Source organism: Gorilla gorilla, chromosome Y, assembly GCF_029281585.2.
Source record: "Gorilla gorilla gorilla isolate KB3781 chromosome Y, NHGRI_mGorGor1-v2.1_pri, whole genome shotgun sequence".
In the NCBI taxonomy this organism is placed as follows: domain Eukaryota; kingdom Metazoa; phylum Chordata; class Mammalia; order Primates; family Hominidae; genus Gorilla; species Gorilla gorilla.
The window spans coordinates 8,805,001-8,832,776 of record NC_073248.2 but is presented as its reverse complement, the minus strand read 5'-3'; the positions used below and the strand labels follow the sequence as shown (position 1 = coordinate 8,832,776).

Sequence of the window (27,776 nt, the reverse complement as noted above, 5' to 3'; positions counted from 1 at the left end):
TTGACCTGTTTAGAAATTTTCTTAATCTCTGAAATAGGTTGGGAGATAACCAGGTATTTTTTGTTGTTGTCCTTTTCCAGTGGAATTTTTATACTGTGACTTGGCTTCCATGACGTCCATCCGGCAGTTTGTGCAGAAGTTCAAGATGAAGAAGATTCCTCTCCATGTCCTGATCAACAATGGTGAGTCCTGGTGAAATTGCAGCAAGCCAGGGGTTAATTTGAACGCAAACAGGAACTCTAGCTTTCATGCGAGAGAAGTGTCTCAGCAAAACAGGATATCCATGGAAATTATTGAACATACCTGCTATTTCTAGTCACTGCTTCGTTTCACGGATAGCTTTGGAAGAGCATCATTCTTGTTAGCATGTTACTTTGAAATAATGGTAAACACGATAACATGTTGTGTGGAGTTGACACGTTGACTTGTCCACTTGGACAAAAGTGTATTAGGCACATGCTAAGGGTTGATGTTTTCCCAAATGTTATCTTACAAAACCATCACCGCATTTCCCTGAGAGTCATTATTTGGGCACTAGAAGCTCATTACCATTTATCTCTTGATTTTACCCCCCTGTTCAACATTCTCCCCCAGATAGGTGGAGTCAATATCTCCCCTTCCCCACCTTCAATCTGCCCATCTGCCAATCTTCAACACAAACCACCCTTGATCTTGAGCCCTTCTTTGAGCCACGCTGAGCTCTTAAAGTCATTGCAACACTTACTGTTGACCTTGAGCCCTTCTTTGGGCCACGCTGAGTGCTTAAGGTCATTGCAACAGTTAATGTTTCTCCTCTTAACACTGATGCCCATTACCCTCATCCCCTGCTGCAGTCCATTTTATTTTTTATAAAAGTTAACCTGAACCCTCCACACTGAGGAGGTACAGTTATTGACATCTCCAAACTGAGTAAATACATAGAACTAAAGCTCTCAGAAATACACCAACAAGCATGTGTGCTAGTAGAATTTAACGCGTCACTTTCACAGATGGAGACCAAATGCAAATTCAGAGAGGAAATAAATAGTGACATTAATACAGTGGATAGAACAGACGTACGTCAAACAGTGAGCCCATAAAGACAGCACATTCCTTTCAAATACGTGAAATATTTATCAAGTTATTGACACTTCAGATTGCAGACAAAAAAATCAGCAAAAGGGTCTTGTGATTACCCAATGTAATTACTCCATTACCCACCTAGATAGACCATTAAAGATTCTTAATTCTGCAAAACCCCTTGTGCTCTCTGACGTACCATTTTCATAAATTCTGGAGATTAGGATATGGACATGTCTGTAAAGAGGGAGAAAGCATTATTCTTTGTACTAAAGTTGTAATACCTGTCTGTTTCCAGCTGCCAAGATGTGGTAGGGTAGCTTCTATCTAATTTTTTTTTCTTTTTGTCTTGATGTGTTTCGTGTTTTTCTATAACATTAATGGGATTGGAGGATAGGAAAGTGGATGAGATACCCACGGTTCCCCCTCAACCCACTTGTTTAATTGGAAATTATTATGCTAGAGTTTAAAGGAGAAGCATGGGATATAAAACTATACATAGAGTGTGATGCCAATTTATGCATAAAAATTTGTACAGACATAGCTATGATGTGTGAGTGCATATGTATTTGTATATGTATTTGATGTATGATGTATATGTATTTATGCATAAAAATACGTGCAGACATAGCTATGATGTGTGAGTGCCACTCAAGTAGCTACAGACAACACCATTTCCATGTACTTAGCCTGGTAAGAAACATCGTGTTATCAATGCTAGTGGCTCTTGTTGGAAGGTCCGGAATGATTTTAAGTTTCTGTGTCTTCTCCTTGGAGATGAATAACACTTTTCAGATTTGCCATCCTGGTGGGATCTGAAGTTTCTATGCAGGCATAAATGATTTCCCAGTCAGCAGCCATTTGGAATCTTCTGTCTCAGCACTGGGTGTGGACTTCCTTTGCTGAAGACCTATCAGTATTAGAAGTGATTAGAATTATAGCATTGTAAGTCACCAAACGTGGAGACCACTTAGAGGCACTGTGGAGATCCTACACAGCCCAACGTCTCACTTCCTCATTCTGTGTAACACCCTTACTCATCAGTAATGGGAGCACTTTATCACAGAGCAGTTGGAGGTGGAAATACATACATGACATGGTGCCCTTGCACAGAGACACACAAAACAGAACTGTCTATCCTCTTAGGACTTTTGTGCGACTACTTCCATCCATTTGGTATGGGCTTGCATCCACCAGTAAGCAGAAAAAATTAGGAATCTCAGGCCGGACACGGTGGCTCACCCCTGTAATCCCAACACTTTGGGAGGCTGAGGTGGGTGGATCACCTGAGGTCAGGGGTTCGAGACCAGCCTGACCAATATGGTGAAACCCTGTCTCTACTAAAAATACAAATATTAGCCAGGTGTGGTGGCGGGCATCTGTAGTCCCAGCTACTCGGGAGGCTGAGGCAGGAGAATCGCTTGAACCTGGGAGGTGGAGGCTGCAGTGAGCCGAGACCACACCATTGCACTCCAGCCTGGGCAACAGAGCAAGACTGTTTCAAAAAAAAAAAAAATTAGGAATATCAGATATGATATGTTTCTCAGCAGAATCTTGCTGTGTTCTGGGGGGAGCAGAATTTTACTGAGCAATGTGTATATGAACCACATCTCTGATGGTGGATACAGGCTAACACCAGTTGACACAGGCTAACCAGCGTATACTCCATCACTCAACCACCACGTTTACCTCTTGAAATGGCTATCGCATTCCTAGGATTCTCCTCTGTTCCTTTTCTCAACAGATTTTAAACAAGGCACACAGGGCTCTCAGAAACAAACAAAAATATTCTGGAAACTGGGACAGGGTTGAATTTGAATCAAAAGGGTCTTGTTGTTGGATTGTCTCTGTACCCTGTCTCTTCTGTAGAAAATCTCATGCACATATTGGGTTTACTTCTTCCTAGACTTATCTAGACCTTTCTTCCATGCTAAGACCTTTTACCTTCACTCAGTGCCTCAGAGGCACCTCAAGCCAGTAAGTCCAGTGTGAAATTCCTGAGTCTATGGCTGACACCGGTTCTCGAGGAGAGTATTTCCTTCCCCAGTTTTTAGAAGACTGTCAGCGTTTCTTCACCCATGGCCTCCAACCTGGCCTTAAAGCCAGCAATGATAGCGGCTCACGCCTGTAACCTCAGCACTTTGGGAGGCCGAGGCAGGTGGATTACGTGAGGTCAGGAGTTCGAGACCAATCTGGACAACATGGTGAAACCCCATCTCTACTAAAAATACAAAATTACCTGGGCATGGTGGCGCATGCCTGTAATCCCAGCTACTCAGGAGGCTGAGGCAGGAGAATTGCTTGAACCCGGGAGGCAGAGGTTGCAGTAAGCTGAGATCGCGCCACTGCACTCCAGCCTGGGCAACAAGAGCAAAACTCCATCTCAAAACAACAACAAAAACAACAACAAAGCCAGCAATGAGACACCTTTGAATCTCTCTTTCTTGTTCTCTCTCTCTCCCTCTCTTCCCTTCTCTCTCTCTCTCTCATCTTGCCTTCTCTTTTTTTGTCTCCTTCACTCACTCTTGTTCTTCTGCCTGCCTTGTAGAAGAACCATTGTGATTATTTGGGGCCCACCAGGATCATCTCAGATAATCACCCCATCTCAAGATCTTCCACTGATTCACATCTACAGAGGCCCTTTTGCCGTGAAAGTCATATTTTCATGTGTTCCAGAGATGAGGACATGGACATTTTTTCATGTTTTGAGTTATTACTCTTCCAAATTGGGAATAGGTTGTGGGCATCTCTGGGGCCGTTATTGTGTCGACCACATGAAAATTAGTCTGTGGACATCTTTGGGGCCATTATTCTGTCTTCCACGTGAGGATTAGGATATGGACATCTTTGGGGCCATTATTCTGTCTCCCACATGGGATTAGGATGTGGACATCTTTGGGGCCATTATTCTGTCTCCCACATGGGATTAGGATGTGGACATCTTTGGGGCCATTATTCTGTCTACCACATGGGATTAGGATGTGGACATCTTTGGGGCCATTATTCTGTCTACCACATGGGATTAGGATGTGGACATCTTTGGGGCCATTATTCTGTTTCCCACATGAGGATTAGGATGTGGACATCTTTGGGGCTATTATTCTGTCTACCACATGGGAATTAGCATATGGACATCTTTGGGGCCATTATTGTGTCTTCCACATGGGGATTGGGATATGGACATCTTTGGGGCCATTATTGTGTCTTCCACATGGGGATTGGGATATGGACATCTTTGGGGCCATTATTCTGTGTACCACATGGGGATTAGGATGCGGACATCTTCTGGGCCATTATTTTGTCTTCCACATGAGGATTAGGATGTGGACATCTTCGGGGCCATTTTGTCTTCCACATGAGGATTAGGATGTGGACATCTTTGGGTCATTATTCTGTCTACCACATGAGGATTGGGATGTGGACATCTTTGGGTCATTATTCTGTCTACCACGTGAGGATTAGGATGTGGACATCTTTGGGGCCATTATTTTGTCTTCCATGTGAGGATTAGGATGTGGACATCTTTGGGGCCATTATTTTGTCTTCCACGTGAGGATTAGGATGTGGACATCTTTGGGGCCATTATTCTGTCTCCCACATGGGGATTACAATGTGGGCATTTTTGGGGTCATGATTCTGTCTCCCACATGAATAATGTGGACCTGGACATCTTGAGTTGTGCATTATTTAACCTGCCATACCTACCTGCTCTGCCCTTCACATACTTCACTTGCAGGAAAAATAAAATAATAAACAAGATTCTTGACCTCATAGAAATCACACTCTAGCAAAGGAAACAAACATTGGATCAATAATCATTCTGTGAAATGTCCTGCCTTAGAAAACACACCTCTTGCAATGTGACAACACAGTCATGTAAAGTACAGAGAAGATTACACCCCAAGTCACACGCCTCCCTGGAATTCCCCAGCCTGTGCTGCTCAGAACACCATTTCCAGGAGGTGATAATGAGAATCCATTTGTTACAAGATGATGGGTTGAAATAACAGTTTGCGCTTTCTTCCTTATATCTTTTCGTTCTACATCTTTCAAGAGGTTGCTCAGGCTGTGGCTTTCCTGGACTCCCTATAGGTTTTTGTGGCTGACTAAGGTTCATCTTGTCCCTGGGGTCACTGTTGAGAAGAGCTCAGTTGCAGAGGATCTGGATTTTTTTTTTTTCCTCTGTGGGTACAGACAGAAGCTTCTAGAAAAGAGCTGGAGACTTCACTTTTGGAGGCTGTGTTGAATACCCATTGCCCACTCTTCACAAGAAGACAGAAATGCAGAGAGGCAGTCTCTGGTTGACAAATCCTCTTGGTTCTCTTGGAAATGGAACAGAACCATGGAGCTTCGTGAAGCCCACGGGCTTGGAAAGGGGCCTCCCGAGGTACCCAGGGTGGATGGAAATCTGCAGGGATAAGTGCTCCTCAAGCCAGAAGTAGCCCAGATGGCACAGTCTGTGCTGAGAATGGATTCACCACCAGCCTGTGTGCTGGAGGCTTGGGCCAGATGAACCTTGATTTAGAGAGGAAGTAAAGCATTTTTTGCCTTGGTTTTTGCATCAGAATTCATCTTCATGGTGTGCAAATGACGAGGCTGGATTCTATACAGTCAGCACTGAGAATGGATTCAGCACAAGCCCGTGTGCTGGAGGCCTGGGTCTGATGTACCTGGATTTAGGGAAGAAGCAAAGTATTTTTCTCATTTATTGCATGCCTTAGTTTGTGCATCAGAATTCATCTTCGTGGTGCGCAAATGAGAAGGCTGGATTCTACACAGTCAGCGCTGAGAATGGATTCATCACCAGCTCTTGTGCTGGAGGCTTGAGCCAGATGTACGTTGATTTAGAGAAGAAGTAAAGGATTTTTCTCATTTATTGCATGCCTTAGTTTGTGCATCAGAATTCATCTTCGTGGTGTGCAAATGAGAAGGCTGGATTCTACACAGTCAGCGCTGAGAATGGGTTCATCACCAGCCGGTGTGCTGAAGCTTGGGCCAGATGTACCTTGACTTAGAGAAGAAATCAAGGATTTTTCTCCTTGGTTTGTGCATCAGAATTCTTCTTCGTTGTGTGCAAATGAGATTGCTGGATTGCATGTTTGGGATATTGCTGGTGTCAACTTATGTAAATAGAGTTTCTATTTACAGGCAGCCTCAGGGAAGGACTCCAGTGGTGGTACTTTTAGTGTCTAAGAGGCTAGTAGGGGGTCTGCAGACCCGTAAACCAGGGCTGTCCAACCCCCAGGTCATAGTACCAGTCCATGGCCTGTTAGGACACCGGCCGCACAGCAGAAGGTGAGTGGCAAGTGAACAAGCAAAGCTTCATCTGTATTTAGAGCCACTCCCCATTGTTCACATGACTGCCTGAGCTCTGCCTCCTGTCAGATCAGCAGCAGCATTAGATTCTCATAGGAGCACAAACCCTACTGTGAACTGTGCATGTGAGGGACTTAGGTTGTGCACTCCTTATGAAAAGCTAAAGCCTGATGATCTGTACATGCGAGGGATCTAGGTTGTGTGCTCCTTATGGAATCTAATTCCTGATGATCTGTCACTGTCTCCCATCACCCCCAGATGGGACTGTCTAGTCACAGGAAAACAAGCTCAGGGCTCCCACTGATTCTATATGATGGTGACTTGTAGAATTATTTCATTATATAGTACAATGTAATAATAATACAAATAAAGTGTACAATAAATGTCATGCCCCTGAATCATCCCAAAACCATCCCCACATTCCACCTCCACCTTCTGTCTTCAGAAAATTGTCTTTCACAAAAATGGTCCCAGGTGCCAAAAAGGTTGGGGACTGCTGCCCTAAACTATTTCCCCAGAACCTTCCCTCCAAAACTCCTGCTAGTCAACCACGTGCCTCAAGTCTCATGGAAAACAGCCCCAGCTGAGCTCAGCAAGGGTGACTTCCAAGGCAAGAAGGAGCTACACTTCATGCTGTTCTTTTTTTATTCTTAGAGCAATCAAGGTTTTGCAAACATTAAATACTTCAGACATAGAATATCTTTTTCATTTGCTAGTGGGTTGAAAATAGAACCCGACTGCCTCTGTCTGGCTGCTGTGGGAAGCTCAGAGGCAACGTGATGATTTATCAAGCACAAGAATAAATCAATAATAGACCTCCTGCAGAGCCAGTATTTATGGTTTATTCACTTCAAGATTGTATTTATCTAGCTTCCCATTCCCATGTCTGAAAATTGATGGATTTTTAATAACTGCAGAGGATTTATAGATTTATCCTTGTCAGACATCTTCCCATAACTCTAATGGATGAATTTCTTTCTGAGATAAAGAATTACTAAGCATTATTTTTCCTACCACCAAAGAAATACATCCACGATACAAGGTGACCCTGAAAAATAACAATGATTCTTCCCTGGCCAGAGACCTAAAGACTCTGTTTTTTGGTACAGTTCTTCATTCACCCATTCATTCATTCATTCATTCATTCAAATTTATTCATTCACTTGAATGAATTCAAATGAGTGAATTTGAATGAATGAAAGAATTCAAATGCATGAATGAATTCAGAGGAATGAATGAATGCAAATGAATGAATTCAAAGGAATGAACAAATGAATTCAAATGAATGAATTCTAATGAATGAACAAATGAATCAAAGGAACGAATGAATTCAGAGGACTAAATGAATTGAAAGGAATGTATGAATTCAAAGGAATGAATTCAAAGGAATGAATGAATGAATTCAAATGAGTGAATCTGAATGAATTCAAGGGAATGAATAAATTCAAATGAAGGAATGAATTCAAATGAATGAACAAATGACGTCAAATGAACGAATGAATTCAAAGGAATGAGTGAATTCAAAGGAATGAGTGAATTCAAAGGAATGAGTGAATTCAAAGGAATGAGTGAATTCAAAGGAATGAACGAATTCAAAGGAATGAATGAATTCAAAGGAATGAATGAATGAATTCAAATGAGTGAAATTAAATGAATAAATTCAAGTGAATGAATGAATTCAAAGGAACAAGTGAATTCAAATGAAGGAATGAATTCAAATGATGCAAATGAATGAATGGAATCGAATGAATGAATGAATTCTAATGAGTTCATTCAAATGAGCAAATGGGCACAGGGCACCTGGAAGACCCATGAGAGTTAAGGAAGATTCATTCGGGGAAGCCCAGGTGTGCAGTTCTGCATCAACAGAAGACTGAGGTGCAATGGAGCCGGTCCTTACTGAGGACCCACTTTTTGGTGGACGGACACCTGAGCAGCCATCTCCTGTCTTTGTGGGCGCCTGGCATTTTCTATGTGACTCGGGCTCCACAGTCATCTGGTCTCCCTCCCGGGAAGACGGAAAGTGTTGCATCGCGGCGCATGCATTCGTCAGCGGATCCTTGAGTCTGCACAGGTGTAGACCATTTATTCTGCGTGCCTTCTGTTTGCTTCTCTTCCAGAGCTGCTCTCCTGCGGATAGAGTAGCTTTCTGTTCTGTAGTGGTTTCCTCTGCCTCTCCCGATGGCGCCTTCTCTGAACAGGAGGCATTTGGATGTTCTTTTAGTGTTGGTGTTGGCAGCAGCATGGGATGTGGTCTGTTGTGACTCTGCGGCAGGCTGTTCCCTGCCAGAGAAGGCTAGATGTTCAGGGCGTCCGTCCCACAGCCTCCCTGGACTGGCTCCATCCTTCCCACCGCCCTCCCGAGATTCTAGGAAGTGGGTTGAGAAGCAGTGGTTTTTCAGTTACTCAAATGCTTTTCTCCTCTCTCTCTCTCTCTCTGTAACTCTCTGTCTCTCTCTCCTCCTTCTCCCCCTCTCTCTTGTCATTCTCTCTTTCCACCTCTTCACTGTCTCAGTTTTCCTCTCTTTTGCTTTTTCTGTCTCTCTCTCTCCTCAATCTACCCCATCCCCGCTTCTACTATTTTGCTCTCGACCTCCCTTCTCCCTCCTCCCTCCCTCTCTCCCCCTCTCTCTCCCCTTCTCTCTCCCCTTCTCTCTCCCCTTCTCTCTCCCCTTCTCTCTCCCCTTCTCTCTCCCTTTCTCCCTCTCTCTCCCGCTCTCTCTTTCTCTCTTTCTCTCTTCTTCTCTCTCCTCTGTTTCTTCTCTCTCTCCCCCTCCCTCCCTCCCTTTCTCCCTTCTTCTCTCCCTCCCTTTCTCCCCTCTTCTCTCTCTCCCATTCTCCCTCTCCCTCCCTCCCTCTCTCCTTCCTTCCCTCTCTCCCTCTTTCTCCCCTCTTCTCTCTCTCCTTTTCTCCCATTCTCTCTCTCCCTCTCTCCCTCCCTTTCCCTTCTTCTCTCCCTCCCCTCTTTCTTCTCTCTCCCCTCTTTCTTCTCTCTCTCCCTTTCTGTTTCCCTCTCGCACACCCTCCCTCTTCTCCCTATCTCCTTTCTCTTCCTGTCTCTCCCCTTGTCTATCTCCTTTGTCTTCCTCTGTCTCCCACTTCTCTCTTTCCTCTTTCCCCATCTCTCCTCCTCTCTCCTTTGCCTTCCTTCTCTCCCCCTTTCTCTCTTTCTGTCTGTCTCTTTCTGTCTCTCCCCTTATTTCCTCCCTCTCCTTCTCTCTCCCTCTCGTTTGCCCTCCCTCTCTCTCCCTGTTCCTTCTCCATCTCTCTTTCTCTGTCTCTCTTTCTCCCTATTTCCTCCCTCTCCTTCTCTGTTCCTCTCTTGTTTGCCCTCCCTCTCTCTCCCTGCCCCCTCTCCATCTCTCTCTCTCTCCTTCCCCCTATTTCCTCCCTCTCCTTCTCCCTCCCTCTCGTTTGCCCTCCCTCTCTCTCCCTGTTCCTTCTCCATCTCTCTTTCTCTCTTTCTCCCTATTTCCTCCCTCTCCTTCTCTCTCCCTCCCTCTCCCTCTCTCTCCCTCTCTTGTTTGCCCTCCCTCTCTCTCCCTGCCCCCTCTCCATCTCTCTTTCTCTCTTTCCCCCATTTCCTCCCTCTCCTTCTCTCTCCCTCTTGTTTGCCCTCCCTCTCTCTCCCTGTTCCTTCTCCATCTCTCTTTCTCTCTTTCTCCCTATTTCCTCCCTCTCCTTCTCTCTCCCTCCCTCTCCCTCTCTCTCCCTCTCTTGTTTGCCCTCCCTCTCTCTCCCTGCCCCCTCTCCATCTCTCTTTCTCTCTTTCCCCCATTTCCTCCCTCTCCTTCTCTCTCCCTCTTGTTTGCCCTCCCTCTCTCTCCCTGTTCCCTCTCCATCTCTCTTTCTCTCTTTCTCCCTATTTCCTCCCTCTCCTTCTCTCTCCCTCTCTCATTTGCCCTCCCTCTCTCTCCCTGTTCCCTCTCCATCTCTCTCTCTTTCCCCCATTTCCTCCCTCTCCTTCTCTCTCCCTCTCGTTTGCCCTCCCTCTCTCTCCCTGTTCCTTCTCCATCTCTCTTTCTCTGTCTCTCTTTCCCCCTATTTCCTCCCTCTCCTTCTCTCTCCCTCTTGTTTGCCCTCCCTCTCTCTCCCTGTTCCTTCTCCATCTCTCTTTCTCTCTTTCTCCCTATTTCCTCCCTCTCCTTCTCTCTCCCTCCCTCTCCCTCTCTCTCCCTCTCTTGTTTGCCCTCCCTCTCTCTCCCTGCCCCCTCTCCATCTCTCTTTCTCTCTTTCCCCCATTTCCTCCCTCTCCTTCTCTCTCCCTCTTGTTTGCCCTCCCTCTCTCTCCCTGTTCCCTCTCCATCTCTCTTTCTCTCTTTCTCCCTATTTCCTCCCTCTCCTTCTCTCTCCCTCTCTCATTTGCCCTCCCTCTCTCTCCCTGTTCCCTCTCCATCTCTCTCTCTTTCCCCCATTTCCTCCCTCTCCTTCTCTCTCCCTCTCGTTTGCCCTCCCTCTCTCTCCCTGTTCCTTCTCCATCTCTCTTTCTCTGTCTCTCTTTCCCCCTATTTCCTCCCTCTCCTTCTCTCTCCCTCTTGTTTGCCCTCCCTCTCTCTCCCTGCCCCCTCTCCATCTCTCTTTCTCTCTTTCCCCCTATTTCCTCCCTCTCCTTCTCTCTCCCTCTTGTTTGCCCTCCCTCTCTCTCCCTGCCCCCTCTCCATCTCTCTTTCTCTCTTTCCCCCTATTTCCTCCCTCTCCTTCTCTCTCCCTCGTTTGCCCTCCCTCTCTCTCCCTGCCCCCTCTCCATCTCTCTTTCTCTCTTTCCCCCTATTTCCTCCCTCTCCTTCTCTCTCCCTCTTGTTTGCCCTCCCTCTCTCTCCCTGTTCCTTCTCCATCTCTCTTTCTCTTTCCCCCTATTTCCTCCCTCTCCTTCTCTCTCCCTCTTGTTTGCCCTCCCTCTCTCTCCCTGCCCCCTCTCCATCTCTCTTTCTCTCTTTCCCCCTATTTCCTCCCTCTCCTTCTCTCTTCCTCTTGTTTGCCCTCCCTCTCTCTCCCTGCCCCCTCTCCATCTCTCTCTCTTTCCCCCTATTTCCTCCCTCTTCTTCTCTCTCCCTTTCGTTTGCCCTCTCTCTCCCTGATCCTTCTCCATCTCTCTTTCTCTGTCTCTCTTTCCCCCTATTTCCTCCCTCTCCTTCTCTCTCCCTCTCTTCTTTGCCCTCCCCCTCTCTCTCCTCTCTCTCTCTCTCTCTCTGATTGCCCTTTCATCCCCACCACTCTCCTTTCTCTGGAGTTCTCCGCTTGGAGAGCGGAGAACTCTCCCTTCTCCCCTGTTCAGGATACACCTCACCTGTGTTCACTGCTTGAGGCACAATATGTGATTGCGACCCTGAGCGTTCACTCCCCAGTAAAATGCCATTAGGTGCACAGACCAATGAACGATAATTGTATTGCGTATTTTCCACCTTTGAATTGGCAGATCAATGGGCGATAGTTTTATTCTGTATTTTCCACCTTTTGATTGGCAGATCAATGAACGATAGTTCTATTGTGTATTCTCCACCTTTGAATTGGCGAAGAGACAGATTCCGTGAATGCTCCTAACGTGGACGGCACCCGATACACTGACGTGGCCACAGGGTTTTCTTATTCCTTAGAAAATTCGCAATGAAACATCAGTATATTTGCTGATGATTAAAACTTGTGCAACAAAATCTCAGAAGTCACCACAAAAGAATGTATCCATGTAGCCCAAAACCACTGGTTTCCCAAAAATTATTGAAATTTTAAGAAACAGGCTGGGCGCGATGGCCCACGCCTGTAATCCCAGCACTTTGGGAGGCCGATGTGGATGGATCACGAGGTCAGGAGTTCGAGACCATCCTGGGAACACGGTGAAATCCCGTCTCTACTAAAAATACAGAAATTAGCTGGGCATAGTAGCATGCACCTGTAATCCCAGCTACTCAGGAGCCTGAGGCAGGAGAATTTCTGGAACCCGGGAGGCAGAGGCTGCAGTGGGCCGAGATCGTGCCACTGCACTCCAGCCTAGCGACAGAGTGAGACTCCATCTCAAAAATTAAATTAAATTAAAATTTAAAAAAAGAGGCAAATTATTATTTTATTTTATTTATTTATTTCCTTTTTTGAGACAGAGCCTTGCTCTGTCACCCAGGCTGGAGTGCAGTGGCACAACCTCTTCTCACTGCAATCTCCACCTCCCAGAAAAAAACAGGCAAATTAAATCTATGGTAATGGAAATTGGAATTGTAGTTACCTTAGAAGAATGAGATAATTAATTTTGGATCAAAAAAGGGCTTAGGGGTGCAGATGTGGGAGGTGGTTACCTGAGAGGGGAGAGTGCTCACTTTGGATGATTCCATTGAGATTTCCCTCATGATCTCTGCACCTTTTTTTTTTTGTTTTGAAACATAGTCTCGCTGTTGTCGGCCGGGGCTGGAGTGCAGTGCACGATATCAGCTCACTGCAACCTCTGCCTCCTGAGTTCCAGAAATTCTCCTGCCTCAGCCTCCCAAGCAGCTGAAATTACAGGTGCCCGCCACCACACTCAGCTAATTTTTTTTTTTTTTTTTTTTTTTTGTATTTTTAGTAGAGACGGGGTTTCACCAAGTTGGCCAGGCTGGTCTCAAACTCCTGACCTCAGGTCATCCGCCTGCCTCGGCCTCCCAGAGTGCTGGGATTACAGGTGTGAGTCACTGAGCCCAGCCCTGTGCACCTTTTTTATACTTTCCTTTGATTTAAAAGAAAATAATAACTTGACAAAAATAAATAAATAGAATTTTACTGATGCCGAAAAAAACATGATTATGGAAAATTTAAAACACATACAAAAGCCTACAGGCATTTGAGTTTGCCATCGATTGTCTAACTAGTACTCAATTCTGCATTTCGGACTTCCGTCAATCCCTCCTCTGGGGTACCATCATCTCTTCCTAGGCCATGATAATGGCCTCCTAACAGGCATCTCAGGCACCCATCCAGTCTCTCTACCTGGCACCAATCTGGTCTTTCAATGCTCTGCTTACATAGGAAGAGGAAAATTAATACCTAAAGCCATTGGCAAATAACTCAACAACAAAACAATTTCTCCTTCAGAATATGTCAGGCTTTCGTTCCGTAAATATCAGCGTTTCAGGTGGGTTTGCTGCCTAGAAACATCTCCGTGACACTGTGGTTTAAAATACGGGTGCGTGGCCGGGCGCGGTGGCTCACACCTGGGATCCCAGCACTTTGGGAGGCTGAGGCGGGTAGATCACTTGGGGTCAGGAGTTCGAGACCAGACTGCTCAACATGACAAAACCCCATCTCTACTAAAAATACAAAAAAAAAAAAAAAAGTTTAGCCAGGTGTTGTGGTGCACACCTGTAATCCCAGCTACTTGGGAGGCTGAGGCAGGAGAATCACTTCAACCCGGGAGGTGGAGGTTGCAGTGAGCCAAGTTCAACCCACTGCAATCCAGCCTGGGCAACAGAGTGAGACTCCATCTCAAAAAAAAATGAAATAAAAAATAAAATACGGACACACTGCACTCCAGCTTGGTTGACAGAGCGAGACTCTGTCTCCAAAAAAATAATAATATTAGTAGGGCTGGGTGCAGTGGCTCACACCTGTAGTCCTAGCACTTTGGGAGGCCAAGGCGGGAGGATCAGTTGAGATTAGGAGTTCAAGAGCAGCCTGGCCAACATGGTGAAACCCCGTCTCTATTAAAAATACAAAAAATAGCTGGGCATCGGGGCAGGTGCCTGTAATCCCATGTACTCGGGAGGCTGAGGCAGAAGAATCGCTTGAACCCAGGAGGCAGAGGTTGCAGTGAGCCTACATCACAACACTGCACTCCAGTCTGGGTGACACAGCAAGAGTTTATCTCGAAGTAATAATAATAATAATAGGAATAAACATAATTACTCGCAGTAGCTCACTAACGATGAATTATCAGCATCCAGGGCCCCTGCGCGTGGCTGCTGCATTCACCACGGCGCAGGAATTCGCACGCAGTTTCCCCGCCAGGCGAGTCCCTAGCACAGCTCGGATTCATCTGGAGCACAGGTCACCACCTGCCTGCACAGAAGCACTGTCCCCTCTGCTCTTGCGAAAGATACCTTCCCCAACGATGCTGTTGTCACCAAGAATTTGCTCAGAGCTGCAAGCCATTATCGTAAGAGAACAAGCACAGAAACAGAAAACCAAATACTGCATGTTCTGACTTATACCTGGAAGGTACACAGCAGGTACTCATGGACACAAAGATGGGAAGAGCAGAAACTCTTGACTGCTAGAAGGTAGGGGGAGGGAGGCAGGGGATGAAAAACCACCTGTTGGGTACCGTGGCCATTTCCTGGGTGACAGGTTCACTCACAGCCCCACCCTCAGTCTCTAATGTGTATTCCTCTATTCCGTATGCCCCTTCAATGCCAGAAGCATACCCAGAGCTTAGCGCCCACTTACAAGTGAGAACGTGTATTTGCTTTTCTGTTCTTGAGTGACTCCATGTAGGATAATAACCTCCAGTTCTATCCAAGTTACTGCCAATGACACGATTCCATTCTTTTTAATGGCTTAGTAGTATTCCATTCCATTTTCTCTATCCAGTACTCCACAGAGGGGTACTTAGGTTGATTCCGTATGTTTGCAATTGTGAGTTGTGCTCCAAGAAACAGACAGGTGCAGGTATTTTGTTTTGTATTGTTTTGATTATTTTATTTATTTATTTATTTTTGAGATGGAGTCTCGCTCTGTCACCCAGGCTGGAGTGCAGTGGTGCAATCTCAGCTCACTGCAACCTCTACCTCCTGGGTTCAAGCAATTCTGGGGTTTCTCCATGTTGCCCAGGCTGCTCTTGAACTCCTGACCTCAGGTGATCTGCCCGCCTTGGTCTCCCAAAGTGCTGGGATGACAGGCGTGAGCCACCATGCCTGGCCTGCAGGTGTCTTTTGGATATAAGGACTTCTTTTCCTTTGGGTAGATACCCAGGAGTGGGATTGCTGGATCGAGCAAATGATCTGTTTTTAGTTCTTTGAAGAACCACCGTGCTGTTTTCTATACAGCTTGTATGAATTCACTTTCGGGGCACAGGAAGGTAGGCAGTTCTGCCTGGGGGTCTCCTGTGGGGCTGCAGCTGGGGCTGACTTTATCTGAAGGCTTGACCAGGTTGGATGTCCAGGATAGCTTTCTCTGGTGGCGGGAAGCTGGTACAGCCTGTCACCTGGGCTTAGCTGGGAGGGCCAACAAGAACAGGTACCTGGAGCCTCTCCAGCATGTCAGGCTGAAGGTACTCAGCCTTTTTAAACCAAAGCTGGCTCCTCCCAGACTCAGCATTCCCAAGAACCAAGCAGGGGCCACGTGACCTTACTGACCCGACTTTGGAAGTCACACAGTGTTTACACCACTGTGGCGTTCTACAAAAGAATTAACGAGAAAGTTAATGAGCATGGCCGAGATTCAAGGGAAGGGGCATAGACTCTAGCTCCCGAGGAGACGAGTGTCAAAAGAATTTGCAGGCCTGCTTTACAGCCCCCTGAAGCTGCCTTTCAAAACCATGCATGCATAAGCCAGGTGTTCATGATAAGCTCGTCTCTCCTAAGCTGGGAATTTATGACACTTCAGGCACGGATTGAGCTGTGTGTCTCCAGATTCTTCACATCAAATAAAATATGAGGAAAATGGCATCGTGAAAAAGATGTTTATAGTTCATCAAAATGCAAAGCTTCCCGTCCACCCACAGCAACCTATTCTGGTGTTTTTTTTGTTGTTGTTGTTGGTTTTTGTTTGTTTTTGAGACAAAAATCAACTTAGGTTGATTCCGTGTGTTTGCAGTTGTGAGTTGTGCTGCAAGAAACAGACAGGTGCAGGTATGTTTCTTTGTTTCGTTTTGTCTCTTTCGCCCAGGCTGGAGTGCTGTGGTGTGATCTCGGCTCACTGTAACCTCTGCCTCCCAGGTTCAAGCGATTCTCCTGCCTCAGCCTCCCAGGTTCAAGCGATTCTCCTGCCTCAGCCTCCCAAGTAGCTGGGATTACAGGCGTGCACCACCACGCCCGGCTAATTTTGTATTTTTAGTACAGACAGGGTTTCTCCATGTTGGCCAAGCTGGTCTCGAACTCCTGACCCGAACTGATCTGCCTGCTTCACCCTCTGAAAGTGCTGGGAGGATTACAGTCATGACCCACCCGGCTGGGCTTTTTTTCTGCATAACTCCTGAGGTGAATTCTGACATGCTTCTCAGAAATGTTTTGTTAGATGGGCTTTGAGGACTGTAGGAGTGTTGAATGTTTAATACACATGTGTCTTGTGACTGATTGATACTGGACCCTGATTGATATTGGATCCCTCCCGTTTGGTTTATACTCCTGTTGTTTTACAGGCATAAGCTCAGGGAATAAATTCTCCGTATCCTGGAAGTTTTTTGAAAGCTAGGTATTCACGTAGGAGGGGGAAGCACTGAGTCTGGCTGGAAAGTGTGTGCAGGTGAGAAGCAAGGACTGCACCTGAACTGTCCGCTCATTTCTCCCTGAGGATTTCAGCAGGCCACAGGCCTGGAATGGCATGGCAGTGCCTCTCCCCTGCCACCATTCTCTGTGAGAGTGTGTCCAGAATTTATTCCTTCTTGTGGGTTCTTGGTCTCGGTGACTTCAAGAATGAAGCTGCAGACCCTCGCGGTGAGTGTTAGGGCTCTTAAAGATGGTGTGTCCCGAGTTTGTTCCTTCAGATGTTCAGATGTGCCTGGAGTTTCTTCCTTCTGGTGGGTTCGCGGTCTCGCTGACTTCAGGAGTGAAGCCGCGGACCTTGGCAGTGAGTCTTAACAGCTCATACAGGTAGTGTGGACCCAAAGAGTGAGCAGCAGCAAGATTTATTGTGAAGAGTGAAACAACAAAGTTTCCACAACGTGGAAGCGGACCCAAGCTGGCTCAGGTGGCCAGCTTTTATTACCTTATTTGGCCCCGCCCACATCCTGCTGATTGGTCCATTTTACAGAGCGCTGATTGGTCCATTTTACAGAGTGCTGATTGGTCCATTTTACAGAGTGCTGATTGGTCCATTTTACAGAGCACTGATTGGTCCATTTTACAGAGCACTGATTGGTCCATTTTACAGACTGCTGAATGGTCCATTTTAGAGCGCCAGTTGGTGCCTTTACAATTCTTTAGCTAGACAGAAAAGTTCTCCAAGTCTCCACTCGACCCAGGAAGTCCAGCTGGCTTCATGTCTCAAAAGCAGCAGACCTCCATCCACGTTTATTTTTTATTTCCCCCTTGCTGTACCCAAAGCACTATAACCGCACTGTGGAGGCTACAGCCAGAGTAAGACGTTGGTTTCTCCTCAAGGATCTCACAATTGTCAAGCCTCCACTGGGGCCAGGGACGTGTAGAGCCGCGGGACCCACTGCTGAGTCTTCCGTGGGCCCTCCGTGCAATGGGGCATCCAGTGCGGCCTGTGCACCCACAGTTTTGAAAGGCAGGTTCGAGAAGCTGTAAAACAGGCCTGCAAATTCTTTTCACACTCATCTCTTCGGGAGCTGGAGTCCCTGCTCCCTCTCTTGAATCTCGGCTGTCCTCATTAACTGTCTTGTAATTCCTAGAATGGGGCAGTGGTGACAACTCTGTAGGAGTTCCAAAGTTGGGTCGATAAGGCCACGTGGCTCCTGCTTGGTTCTTTGGGAATGCTGAGCCCGGGAGGAGCCAGCTTTGGTTTTGAGTGTTCATAAAGTACAACTGGAAAGACTGTGTACACAAACACAGGCAGGTACACAAATGCACACACATCAAAAATTTATAGGGAAATGGGTCCATGTACCGAGGCACAAATAACATACAGATATTACAATACACACAAATGCAAGCACATATACAAATGCGTGTACCTCAAAAAATATACACCTACAGATACACCTCTACATATACAAACACATAGAGAAATGCTAGACCTGCATATATGTATAGATAGCTCCATATAAAATACAAACACAAGCACGGATACAAATGCATATGCATAGAAAAAGATGTACACTTTGCAGATGTACATATACATACACAAATACATAGAGAAATGCTAGACCTATAGATATATACATATCTCCATATAAAATACACACACGGCCGGGTGCAGTGTCTCACGCCTGTAATCCCAGCACTTAGGGGGGCTGAGGCGGGCGGATCCCCTGAGGTCAGGAGTTGAGAGCAGCCTGGCCAACATGGCAAAACCCCGTCTCTACTAAAAATACAGAAAAAATTAGCCAAGTGTGGTGGCGGGTGCCTGTAATCCCAGCTGCTCGGGAGGCTAAGGCAGAAAAATTGCTTGAACCTGGGAGGCGGAGGTTGCCCTGAGGCGAGACTGCCTCATTGCACTCCAGCCTGGACGACAAGAGTGAAACTCCTTCTCAAAAAATAAATAAATAAATACATATAAAATACACACATACAAGCACATAAACAAATGCATGTACCTAGGAAAATGTATTCATGTACAGATACACGTATACATATACAAATATGTAGAGAAATGCTAGGCCTATATATGTGTAGATATATCCATATAAAATACACACAAATACAAGCACATATACAACTACATGTACATATAAAAAAAAGTATGCACCTGCAGATGCATGTATACATGTACAAATACACAGAGAAATGCTAGACCTCTATATATTTGTGTGTAGATATAAAATACATACACACTAATACAAGCACATATACAAATGCATATGCATAGGAAAATATGTACACATGCAGATATACATATACAAATACGTAGACAAATGCTAGACCTACATATATGTATAGATAGCTCCATATAAAATACACACAAGCACATATACAAATGCATATGCATAGGAAGATATGTACACATGCAGATGCAAACACATACATATACAAATACAGAAATCTACAAATATCAGTATAGCTCCATATTGAAATACATCTTTGAACACAAACGTGTCCATATGCAAATGGATAGGTGTGTGTGTGTATTAATCATACACCTCAAATGCATTTGCAAATGCAAATATGTGCACAAATGCAAAAACTATGGGATTCCACAGATGAATCAAAATGCATATTCATGCGTGCAATACACGTAGATGTTCCAATGTACAAATAATGACAAATGCTGTGTGTATGTAGGTGTATGAACACATGCAAATACTTGCGATCATACAATTCCAAATAGAAACATATAATATATACATACACTATATGCAGATACACATGCAAAGATGTAAATGTGTATGGACATGTGTATACATGTGAATAAATGTGTACACATGCAAACTCATGCACATGTGCATACAACACATATGTAAAAGAAAATATGCACAAATTTGTAGGCATTTGAAAATGAATCTATGCATGTGAAGACGTGAACACATATGTACATGCTAACATATATCTCTGTAGGCATGTATCTTTGAATTATGCATACATGCAGTTATATACCCAAGTGTACAGCTATATAAACACATTTACAAATGCATATGCATATATGTATATGAATAGACGTGCCTGTATTTGCGTTACGTGTAGATAGATACAGAATTCCAGGTACCTATATAAGATGCCTATGTATACACATCTATGTTATCCATGTACATACAAATACATATCTACATTGGCATTAATATCCAAGCAAACTGGTCTGCTCTAAGTACAAGGCAATATGGTTCGTGCGTGTTTCTAGGACAAGTCACCTTTGAGATCAGGCTTCCACAGCAAGGACTTCAGGGCAAGCGCTCAGCTGGGCTTGGCCTGACAGGGGTGGGGGTGTTCTGTGTCCGGCAGATAGAACGTGTCAAGCACAGAACCTGCGGTGATGATGATGTCTATAGAATGATGACTGACAGGGCTGCCCTGTGGTGTAGGGGTGAGGACAGGCCATGTTTATACTGAGGTCAGCATTTCTCAAAGGACATCTGAGCAGTTTGTTTGTGGGATACTCAGTGAAGAGGGGGTGCCATAGCAGCTATTCTTGTCCAGAATTCTGGGGGGAGACAGGATTTCTGTTGCCCAGGCTGGGGTGCAGTAGCACAATCTCGGCTCACTGCAGCCTCCACCTCTTGGGCTCAAACAATCCTCCCGCCTCAACCTCCCCGAGTAGCTGGGACTACAGGCATGCACCACCACACCCACTAATTTTTTGTATTTTTGGTAAAGATGGAGTTTCACTGTGGTGCACAGCCTGGTCTCGAACTCCTGACGTCAAGCAGTCTGCCCTACTCACCTACCCAAAGCCTTGGATTACATGTATGAGCCACTGCACCCAGCCGCCCAGAATAATTAATTGTCCAGGGGACTCCGTTTGGTGACTTGGATGATTCTCACTCTCTTGTGTGTGTTGCTGTGTTATCATTGTGGTTATTATTTTTCTTTTCCTTTTTTTTTCTTTTTTTTGAGATGGAGTCTCGCTCTGTCACCAGGCTGGAGTGCAGTTGCATGATCTCAGCTCACTGCAACCTCCGCCTCCCAGGTTCAAGCGATTCTCCTGCCTCAGCCTCCTGAGTAGCTGGAACTACAGAACCCTGCCACCAAACCTGGCTAATTTTTGTATTTTTACTAGAGACAAGGGTTTCACCATGTTGGGCAGGCTGGTCTTGAACTCCTCACCTCAGATGATCCGCCCGCCTTGGCCTCCCAAAGTGCTGGGATGACAGGCATGAACTTCTGACCTCAGGTGATCCACCCGCCTCAGCCTCCCAAAGTGCTGGGATGACAGGCTTGAGCCACCGCGCCCGGCCTGTGGTTATTATTTTTTAAACTCAAGGCACAGAGGTGCAGAGACAGAAGGCAGGAAGGGACTTCAGTGATCTTCTAGAATTTTCTCCATCACACCTAAAGCAGGAAACAGAGGCCCAGGAGGAAGACATGGCCGTCAGCTCTACACCCCGCCCTCCGATGTCCTGGGCCATTTGCGCATCTGGGGAATCCATCTGTGAGATTTCTCCACTGTCTTCCCCAGTCTAACTCCTTCTGATATTCTCTTTTGTCCAGCTGGGGTGATGATGGTCCCTCAGAGGAAAACCAGAGATGGATTCGAAGAACATTTCGGCCTGAACTACCTAGGGCACTTCCTGCTGACCAACCTTCTCCTGGATACGCTCAAAGAGTCTGGGTCCCCTGGCCACAGTGCGAGGGTGGTCACCGTCTCCTCTGCCACCCATTACGTCGCTGAGCTGAACATGGACGACCTTCAGAGCAGGTGGGTGCACCCTGTGAATAATCATAACAGCATCTCAGGTGGGTTAAAGGTTATTCATCTCCCTCTGTCTGTGGGGTGTGGCGCTCCCTGCGTCTGCTGGACGCTGGTGCTCTGGGAACAGTGCTCCCTGCGTCTGCCGAGCACTGGTGCTCTGGGGACAGTGCTCCCTGCGTCTGCTGGACACTGGTGCTCTGGGGAGAGTGCTCCCTGCGTTTGCCGAGCACTGGTGCTCTGGGGACAGTGCTCCCTGTGTCTGCCGAGCATTGGTGCTCTGGGGACAGTGCTCCCTGTGTCTGCTGGACCCTGGTGCTCTGGGGACAGTGCTCCCTGCGTCTGCCAAGCACTGGTGCTCTGGGGACAGTGCTCCCTGCGTCTGCTGGACACTGGTGCTCCCCGCATCTGCTGAGCATTGGTGCTCTGGGGGCAGTGCTCCCTGCGTCTGCTGGACACTGGTGCTCTGGGGACAGTGCTCCCTGCATCTGCTGAGCACTGGTGCTCTGGGGACGGTGCTCCCTGCGTCTGCCGAGCACTGGTGCTCTGGGGACGGTGCTCCCTGCGTCTGCCGAGCACTGGTGCTCTGGGGACGGTGCTCCCTGCGTCTGCCGAGCACTGGTGCTCTGGGGACAGTGCTCCCTGCGTCTGCTGGACACTGGTGCTCTGGGGAGAGTGCTCCCTGCGTCTGCTGTACACTGGTACTCTGGGGACAGTGCTCCCTGCGTCTGCCGAGCACTGGTGCTCTGGGAACAGTGCTCCCTGCGTCTGCTGGACACTGGTGCTCCCTGCATCTGCTGAGCATTGGTGCTCTGGGGACAGTGCTCCCTGCGTCTGCTGGACACTGGTGCTCTGGGAACAGTGCTCCCTGCATCTGCTGAGCACTGGTGCTCTGGGGACAGTGCTCCCTGCGTCTGCTGGACACTGGTGCTCTGGGAACAGTGCTCCCTGCATCTGCTGAGCACTGGTGCTCTGGGGACAGTGCTCCCTGTGTCTGCCGAGCACTGGTGCTCTGGGGACAGTGCTCCCTGCGTCTGCTGGACACTGGTGCTCTGGGGACAGTGCTCCCTGCGTCTGCTGAGCACTGGTGCTCTGGGGACAGTGCTCCCTGCGTCTGCCGGACACTGGTGCTCTGGGGACAGTGATCCCTGCATCTGCCGGACACTGGTGCTCTGGGGACAGTGCGCCCTGCGTCTGCCGAGCACTGGTGCTCTGGGGACAGTGCTCCCTGCGTCTGCCAAGCACTGGTGCTCTGGGGACAGTGCTCCCTGCGTCTGCCGAGCACTGGTGCTCTGGGGACATTGCTCCCCGCGTCTGCTATACACTGGTGCTCTGAGGACAGTGCTCCCTGCGTCTGCTGGACACTGGTGCTCTGGTGACAGTGCTCCCTGCGTCTGCTGGACACTGGTGCTCTGGGGAGAATGCTCCCTGCATCTGCTGAGCACTGGCGCTCTGGGGACACTGCTCCCTATGTCTGCTGAGCACTGGTGCTCTGGGGACAGTGCTCCCTGCATCTGCTGAGCACTGGTGCTCTGGGGAGGGTGCTCCCTATGTCTGCTGGATACTGGTGCTCTGGGGACAGTGCTCGCTGTGTCTGCTGGACACTGGTGCTCTGGGGACAGTGCTCCCTGCTTCTACTGAGCACTGGTGCTTCCTCCATCTGCTGGGCACAGGTGCTCTGGCTGTGATGCTCCCTGGAGTCTGCTGGGCATAGGTGCTCTGGGCACAGTGCCCCCTGCATTTGCTGCACATTGGTGCTCAGGGCATAGTGCTCCCTGCGTGCGCTTGGCACAGGTGCTCTGGGTACAGTGCTCCCTGCATCTGCTGGGCATGGGTGCTCTGAGAACGGTGCTCCTTGCATCTCCTGAGTATTGTGCTCTGGGCATGGTGCTCCCTGTATGTGCTGAGCACAGGTGCTCTGGGTACGGTGCTCCCTGTGTCTGCTGGGCACAGGTGCTCTGGGCACACTGCTCTCTGTGTCTACTGGGCACACGTGCCCTGGAAATGGTGCTCCCTGGATCTGCTGGGCACAGATGTTCTGGGCACGATGCTCCCTGCATCTGCTGGGCATGGTCCTCTGGGAACAGTGCTCCCTGCATCTGGTGGGCACTGGTGCTCTGGGCACGGTACTCCCTGAGTCTGCTGGGTAGAGGTGCTCTGGGCACGGTGCTCTCTGAGTCTGCTGGACACAGGTGCTCTGGGCACGGTGCTCCCTGCATCTGCTAGACACAGGTGCTCTGGGCACACTGCTCCCTGTGTCTGCTGAGCACACGTGCTCTGGAAATGGTGCTCCCTGGATCTTCTGGGCACAGGTGCTCTGGGCATGGTGCTCCCTGCATATGCTGGGCACTGGTGCTCTGGGTGCGGTGCTCCCTGCATGTACTGGGCATGGTCCTCTGGGAACAGTGCTCCCTGCATCTGCTGGGCACTGGTGCTCTAATTGCGGTGCTCCCTGCATCTGCTGGGCACTGGTGCTTTGGGCATGGTGCTCTCTGCGTCTGCTGGACACAGGTGCTCTGGGTACACTGCTACCTGTGTCTGCTGGGCACATGTGCTCTGGAAATGGTGCTCCCTGCATCTGCTGGGCACAGGTGCTCCTGGCGCTGTGCTGTGGGATATGTACATCCCCAGCCATTTGCTGTCCTTGGGCAACTTAGCAATGTGCCATGGTATTGTTACTTTATTTTTTAGAAGGGACAAGAAACACAGAGGTCAGACATAGAAAAGGAAAACGGATCTATTTAAACCTTCTCTTGTGCCCCCATGGGAGTGTCAGGCACTGCATCTGCAGGCGGCATGGGTGTGGACTCCTGTCGACACGCAGTGTATTCTGTCCATCAGCAGGTCTCTCTTGTGAATTCCTCCTAACCCCGCCTTAAGGATAAAAACGATTCCTCTGTGGGAATTAATCATCTTAGTTTGTTTAAGCTGATATAAGAAAAAATCCAGCAGTCCGGGTATGGTGGCTCACGCCTGTCATCCCAGCACTTTGGGAGGCTGAGGCAGGTAGATCACGAGGTCAGGAGATCGAGACCATCCTGACCAACATGGTGAAACCCCATCTCTATTAAAAATACAAAATTAGCCAGGCGTGGTGGTGGACGCATGTAATCCCAGCTACTCGGGAGGCTGAGGCAGGAGAATTGCTTGAACCTCGGAGGCGGAGGTTGTGGTGAGCCAAGATCACGCCACTGCACTCCAGCCTGAGTAACAACAGCAAAACTCCGACTTAAAAAAAAAAAAAAAAAAAAAAAAGAAAGAAAAATTCCATAGTTTGGGTGCCTTATAAATAACACACATTTATGTCTCACGGTTCTGGAGGCTGGAAGTCCAAGATCAAAGTGTGCCAGGGTCTGGCGAGAACCCGCTTCCTGGTTCACAGATGGCACCTTCTCACTGTGTCATCAGGCAGTGGAAGGGGCAAGGGAGCTCTCTGGGGTCCCCTTTATAAGGGCACTGATTCCATACTTGAGTCTCCCCCATCGTGATCTCATCACCTCCCAAGGGCCTCACCTCCTAACACCATCTCACAGGGGATGAGGATTTCCATGTAGAAATTTGGAGACAGACACAGTCAGAGCACACAGTCGGACTTGCCTTTGAATTTCTCTGCAGCCCTAAGATCACAAAGCGTTAATGCCACACTCGGAAAGAACTGGCTGCTTGGCTGTGCCAGCATCAGACTTTGGGGCCAGCCTCTGTAATGTACAGCGGGGTGGGCGCCCTCCCCACCCCCAGGCCCTGGAGTACCCTCAGGACTACGAGGAGGGCACAGGCCCTGCCAGCTCCTAACAGTTTGCATTTCCCTGCACAGCGAGGGGCAGGATGTAACGAAGGGAGGGCCGTGGGGGCCTCCTAGGATACCTTGGCCCATCTGTTTTGTGGAATTGAGCTCCTGTGTCTGTGAGCCTCTCTGCTGAAGGGTGTGGGATGAGGGAGTCGGCCTCGATGGGATTGCATGAAGTGTGAACCCTGCCGGTTGTGGGAGGGAAGGAGCGAGGCTGGCCAGGACTTCATCTTCTCCGGGCAGCTGAGGAAGCACCGGGCTGTGCAGGGAAGGGCGGGTGAGAGGAATGCAGGGAGAGCAGGGCCTGTGGCCGGGAGGGGCTGCTTCTCCTTCATGGTGCCCTGAGGAAGCAAGGGCATGTGTGCGTGCCTGTGTGTACAGCTGAGATGTATGTGCCAATGTGCACAGGTGAGGTGTGTACCAGTATGCACAGGTGAGGTGTATGCGTGCCCATATGCACAGGTGAGGTGTGTACCTGTGGGCACAGATGAGGTCTTTGTGCCCGTGGGCACACGTGAGATGTGCATGCCCGTGTACACAGGTGAGGTGCGTGCTAGTGTGCACAGATAAGGTGCGTGAGTGCTCGTGTGCACAGGTGAGTCGTGTGCGTGCCAGTGTGCACAGGTGACGTGTGTATGCTGGCTGGGGCATTTCCTGTTTTCACACCCATGCATGACAGCACCCAGAGGAAGAAATGCGTGTTTCTCCGGCTTCTTCTCAGCTCAGGACTCAGTGCAGGATTGTGTAGCCCTCCTGCCTCGGGCTCCATGCTGAAGGGTTTGCCTGGACCCACTGGCAAGAACAGCCCTGCCATGACTGGCTTCCCTAACTCCAGGCCTGAGGCTGGGCTGGGCGTGTGGGGGCCAGCCTTCCCTGATGCCCACTTAGGGCTCCACACACGGAGCCTGCTGTATGAGAGGGCCTGGGAAAAGGGAGGAGGGAACGAGGAGTCTTGGCATGGCCAGCAGCACTTGCTGCAGACACGACTCACTGAGCAAGGCAAGGCATGGGTTGGGGAACCTGGGGAATGTGAGCTGCTTGGCAGGCATTACCGCTCGCCAAAGACACACAGGAACACCCCTTCCTCGTACAGCACTGGTGGAGGGCCGCCTGTCTGTTATTCTGAGAGCTGAGAGCTCACTTTGGGGTTGATACTGTTGATCAAAGCAATCTCTGTTTTATTTACTCATTTTTTTTTTTTTTTGAGATGGAGTGTCACTCTGTCTCCCAGGCTGGAGTGCAGTGGTGTGATCTCGGCTCACTGCAACCTCTGCCTCCCGGGTTCAAGCAATTCTTCTGCCTCAGACTCCCGAGCAGCTGGGACTACAGGCACCCGCCACCACGTCCGGTTGATTTTTGTATTTTTAGTAGAGACAGGATTTTGCCACGTTGGCCAGGCTGGTCTCGAACTCCTGACCTCAGGTAATCCTCCCATGTCGGCCTCCCAAAGTGCGTGGATTACAGGCATGAGCCACCGTGCCCGGCCACGATCTCTGTTTTAAATAATGAAGATAAGCAGATCACATCCAGAACAACCCCACCCGACAGAAATGACAGCTACTTCCTAGACACTTTAGGTGTTACAGAGCAGATTCATGCGCTTAATAAGAATTGAGCCTCATTATCACCTAAGAAAGCTGAGGAAGCATATATTACCAAGTGCAATTAACAGGAGAGTTTTTATTCCTATAAAAACACATATTAAAGAAAGGCTTTGACGGTATTGCTTATATGCCATTAACTATTATTTTATTTTATTTTTTGAAAGAGACAAGTCTCACTCTGTTTCCCAGACTAGAGTGCAGTGGTGCTATCTGGGCTCACTGCAACCTCCGCCTCCCGGGTTCCAATGATTCTCCCACCTCAGCCTCCCGAGTAGCTGGGATTACAGGCACGCACCACCACACCCAGCTAATTTTTGTATTTTTAGTAGAAACAGGGCTTCACCATGTTGGCCAGGCTGTAATCAAACTCCTGACCTCAAGTGATCTGCCTGCCTTGACCTCACAAAGTGCTGGGATTACAGGCATGAGCCACCCCACCCGACCACCATTAACTCTTATTTGAAGAGTTATGTCCACATCCTAACTCCAAATACATATAACTGAGACCTAATTTAGAAATAGGTCTTTGCAGATGGAATTAAGTGAAGATGAGATGATTAGGGTAGACCCTTGATCCAATATGATGGGTGGCCTTACAAGAAGTAGAAAATGCCTGGGCACACTGGCTCATGCCTGTCATCCCAGCACTTTGGGAGGCCAAGGTGAGCGGATCACCTGAGGTCAGGAGTTCGAGACCAGCCTGACTAATATGATGAAACCCTGGCTCTAGTAAAAATACAAAAAATTAGCCGGGCGTGGTGCTGCGCGCCTGTAATCCCAGGTACTCGGGAGGCTGAGGCAGGAGAATTCCTTGAACCTGGGAGGTGGAGGTTGCAGTGAGCTGAGATCGTGCCATTGCACTCCAGCCTGGG

At 48.2% G+C, this 27,776-nt stretch overlaps 1 protein-coding gene across 3 annotated transcripts in view; it reads left to right on the top strand.

Annotated features, from left to right (window-relative positions):
- Nucleotides 1-27,776, top strand: part of DHRSX (dehydrogenase/reductase X-linked) — a 319,446-nt gene that overhangs the window by 246,563 nt on the left and 45,107 nt on the right. For all 3 annotated transcript variants that reach the window (XM_055377229.2, XM_055377228.2, XM_055377230.2), the window contains 2 exons: nucleotides 81-182; nucleotides 21,315-21,522. In XM_055377229.2, the coding sequence (XP_055233204.1) occupies nucleotides 81-182; nucleotides 21,315-21,522 (310 nt within the window). The remainder of the gene's footprint in view (nucleotides 1-80; nucleotides 183-21,314; nucleotides 21,523-27,776) is intronic.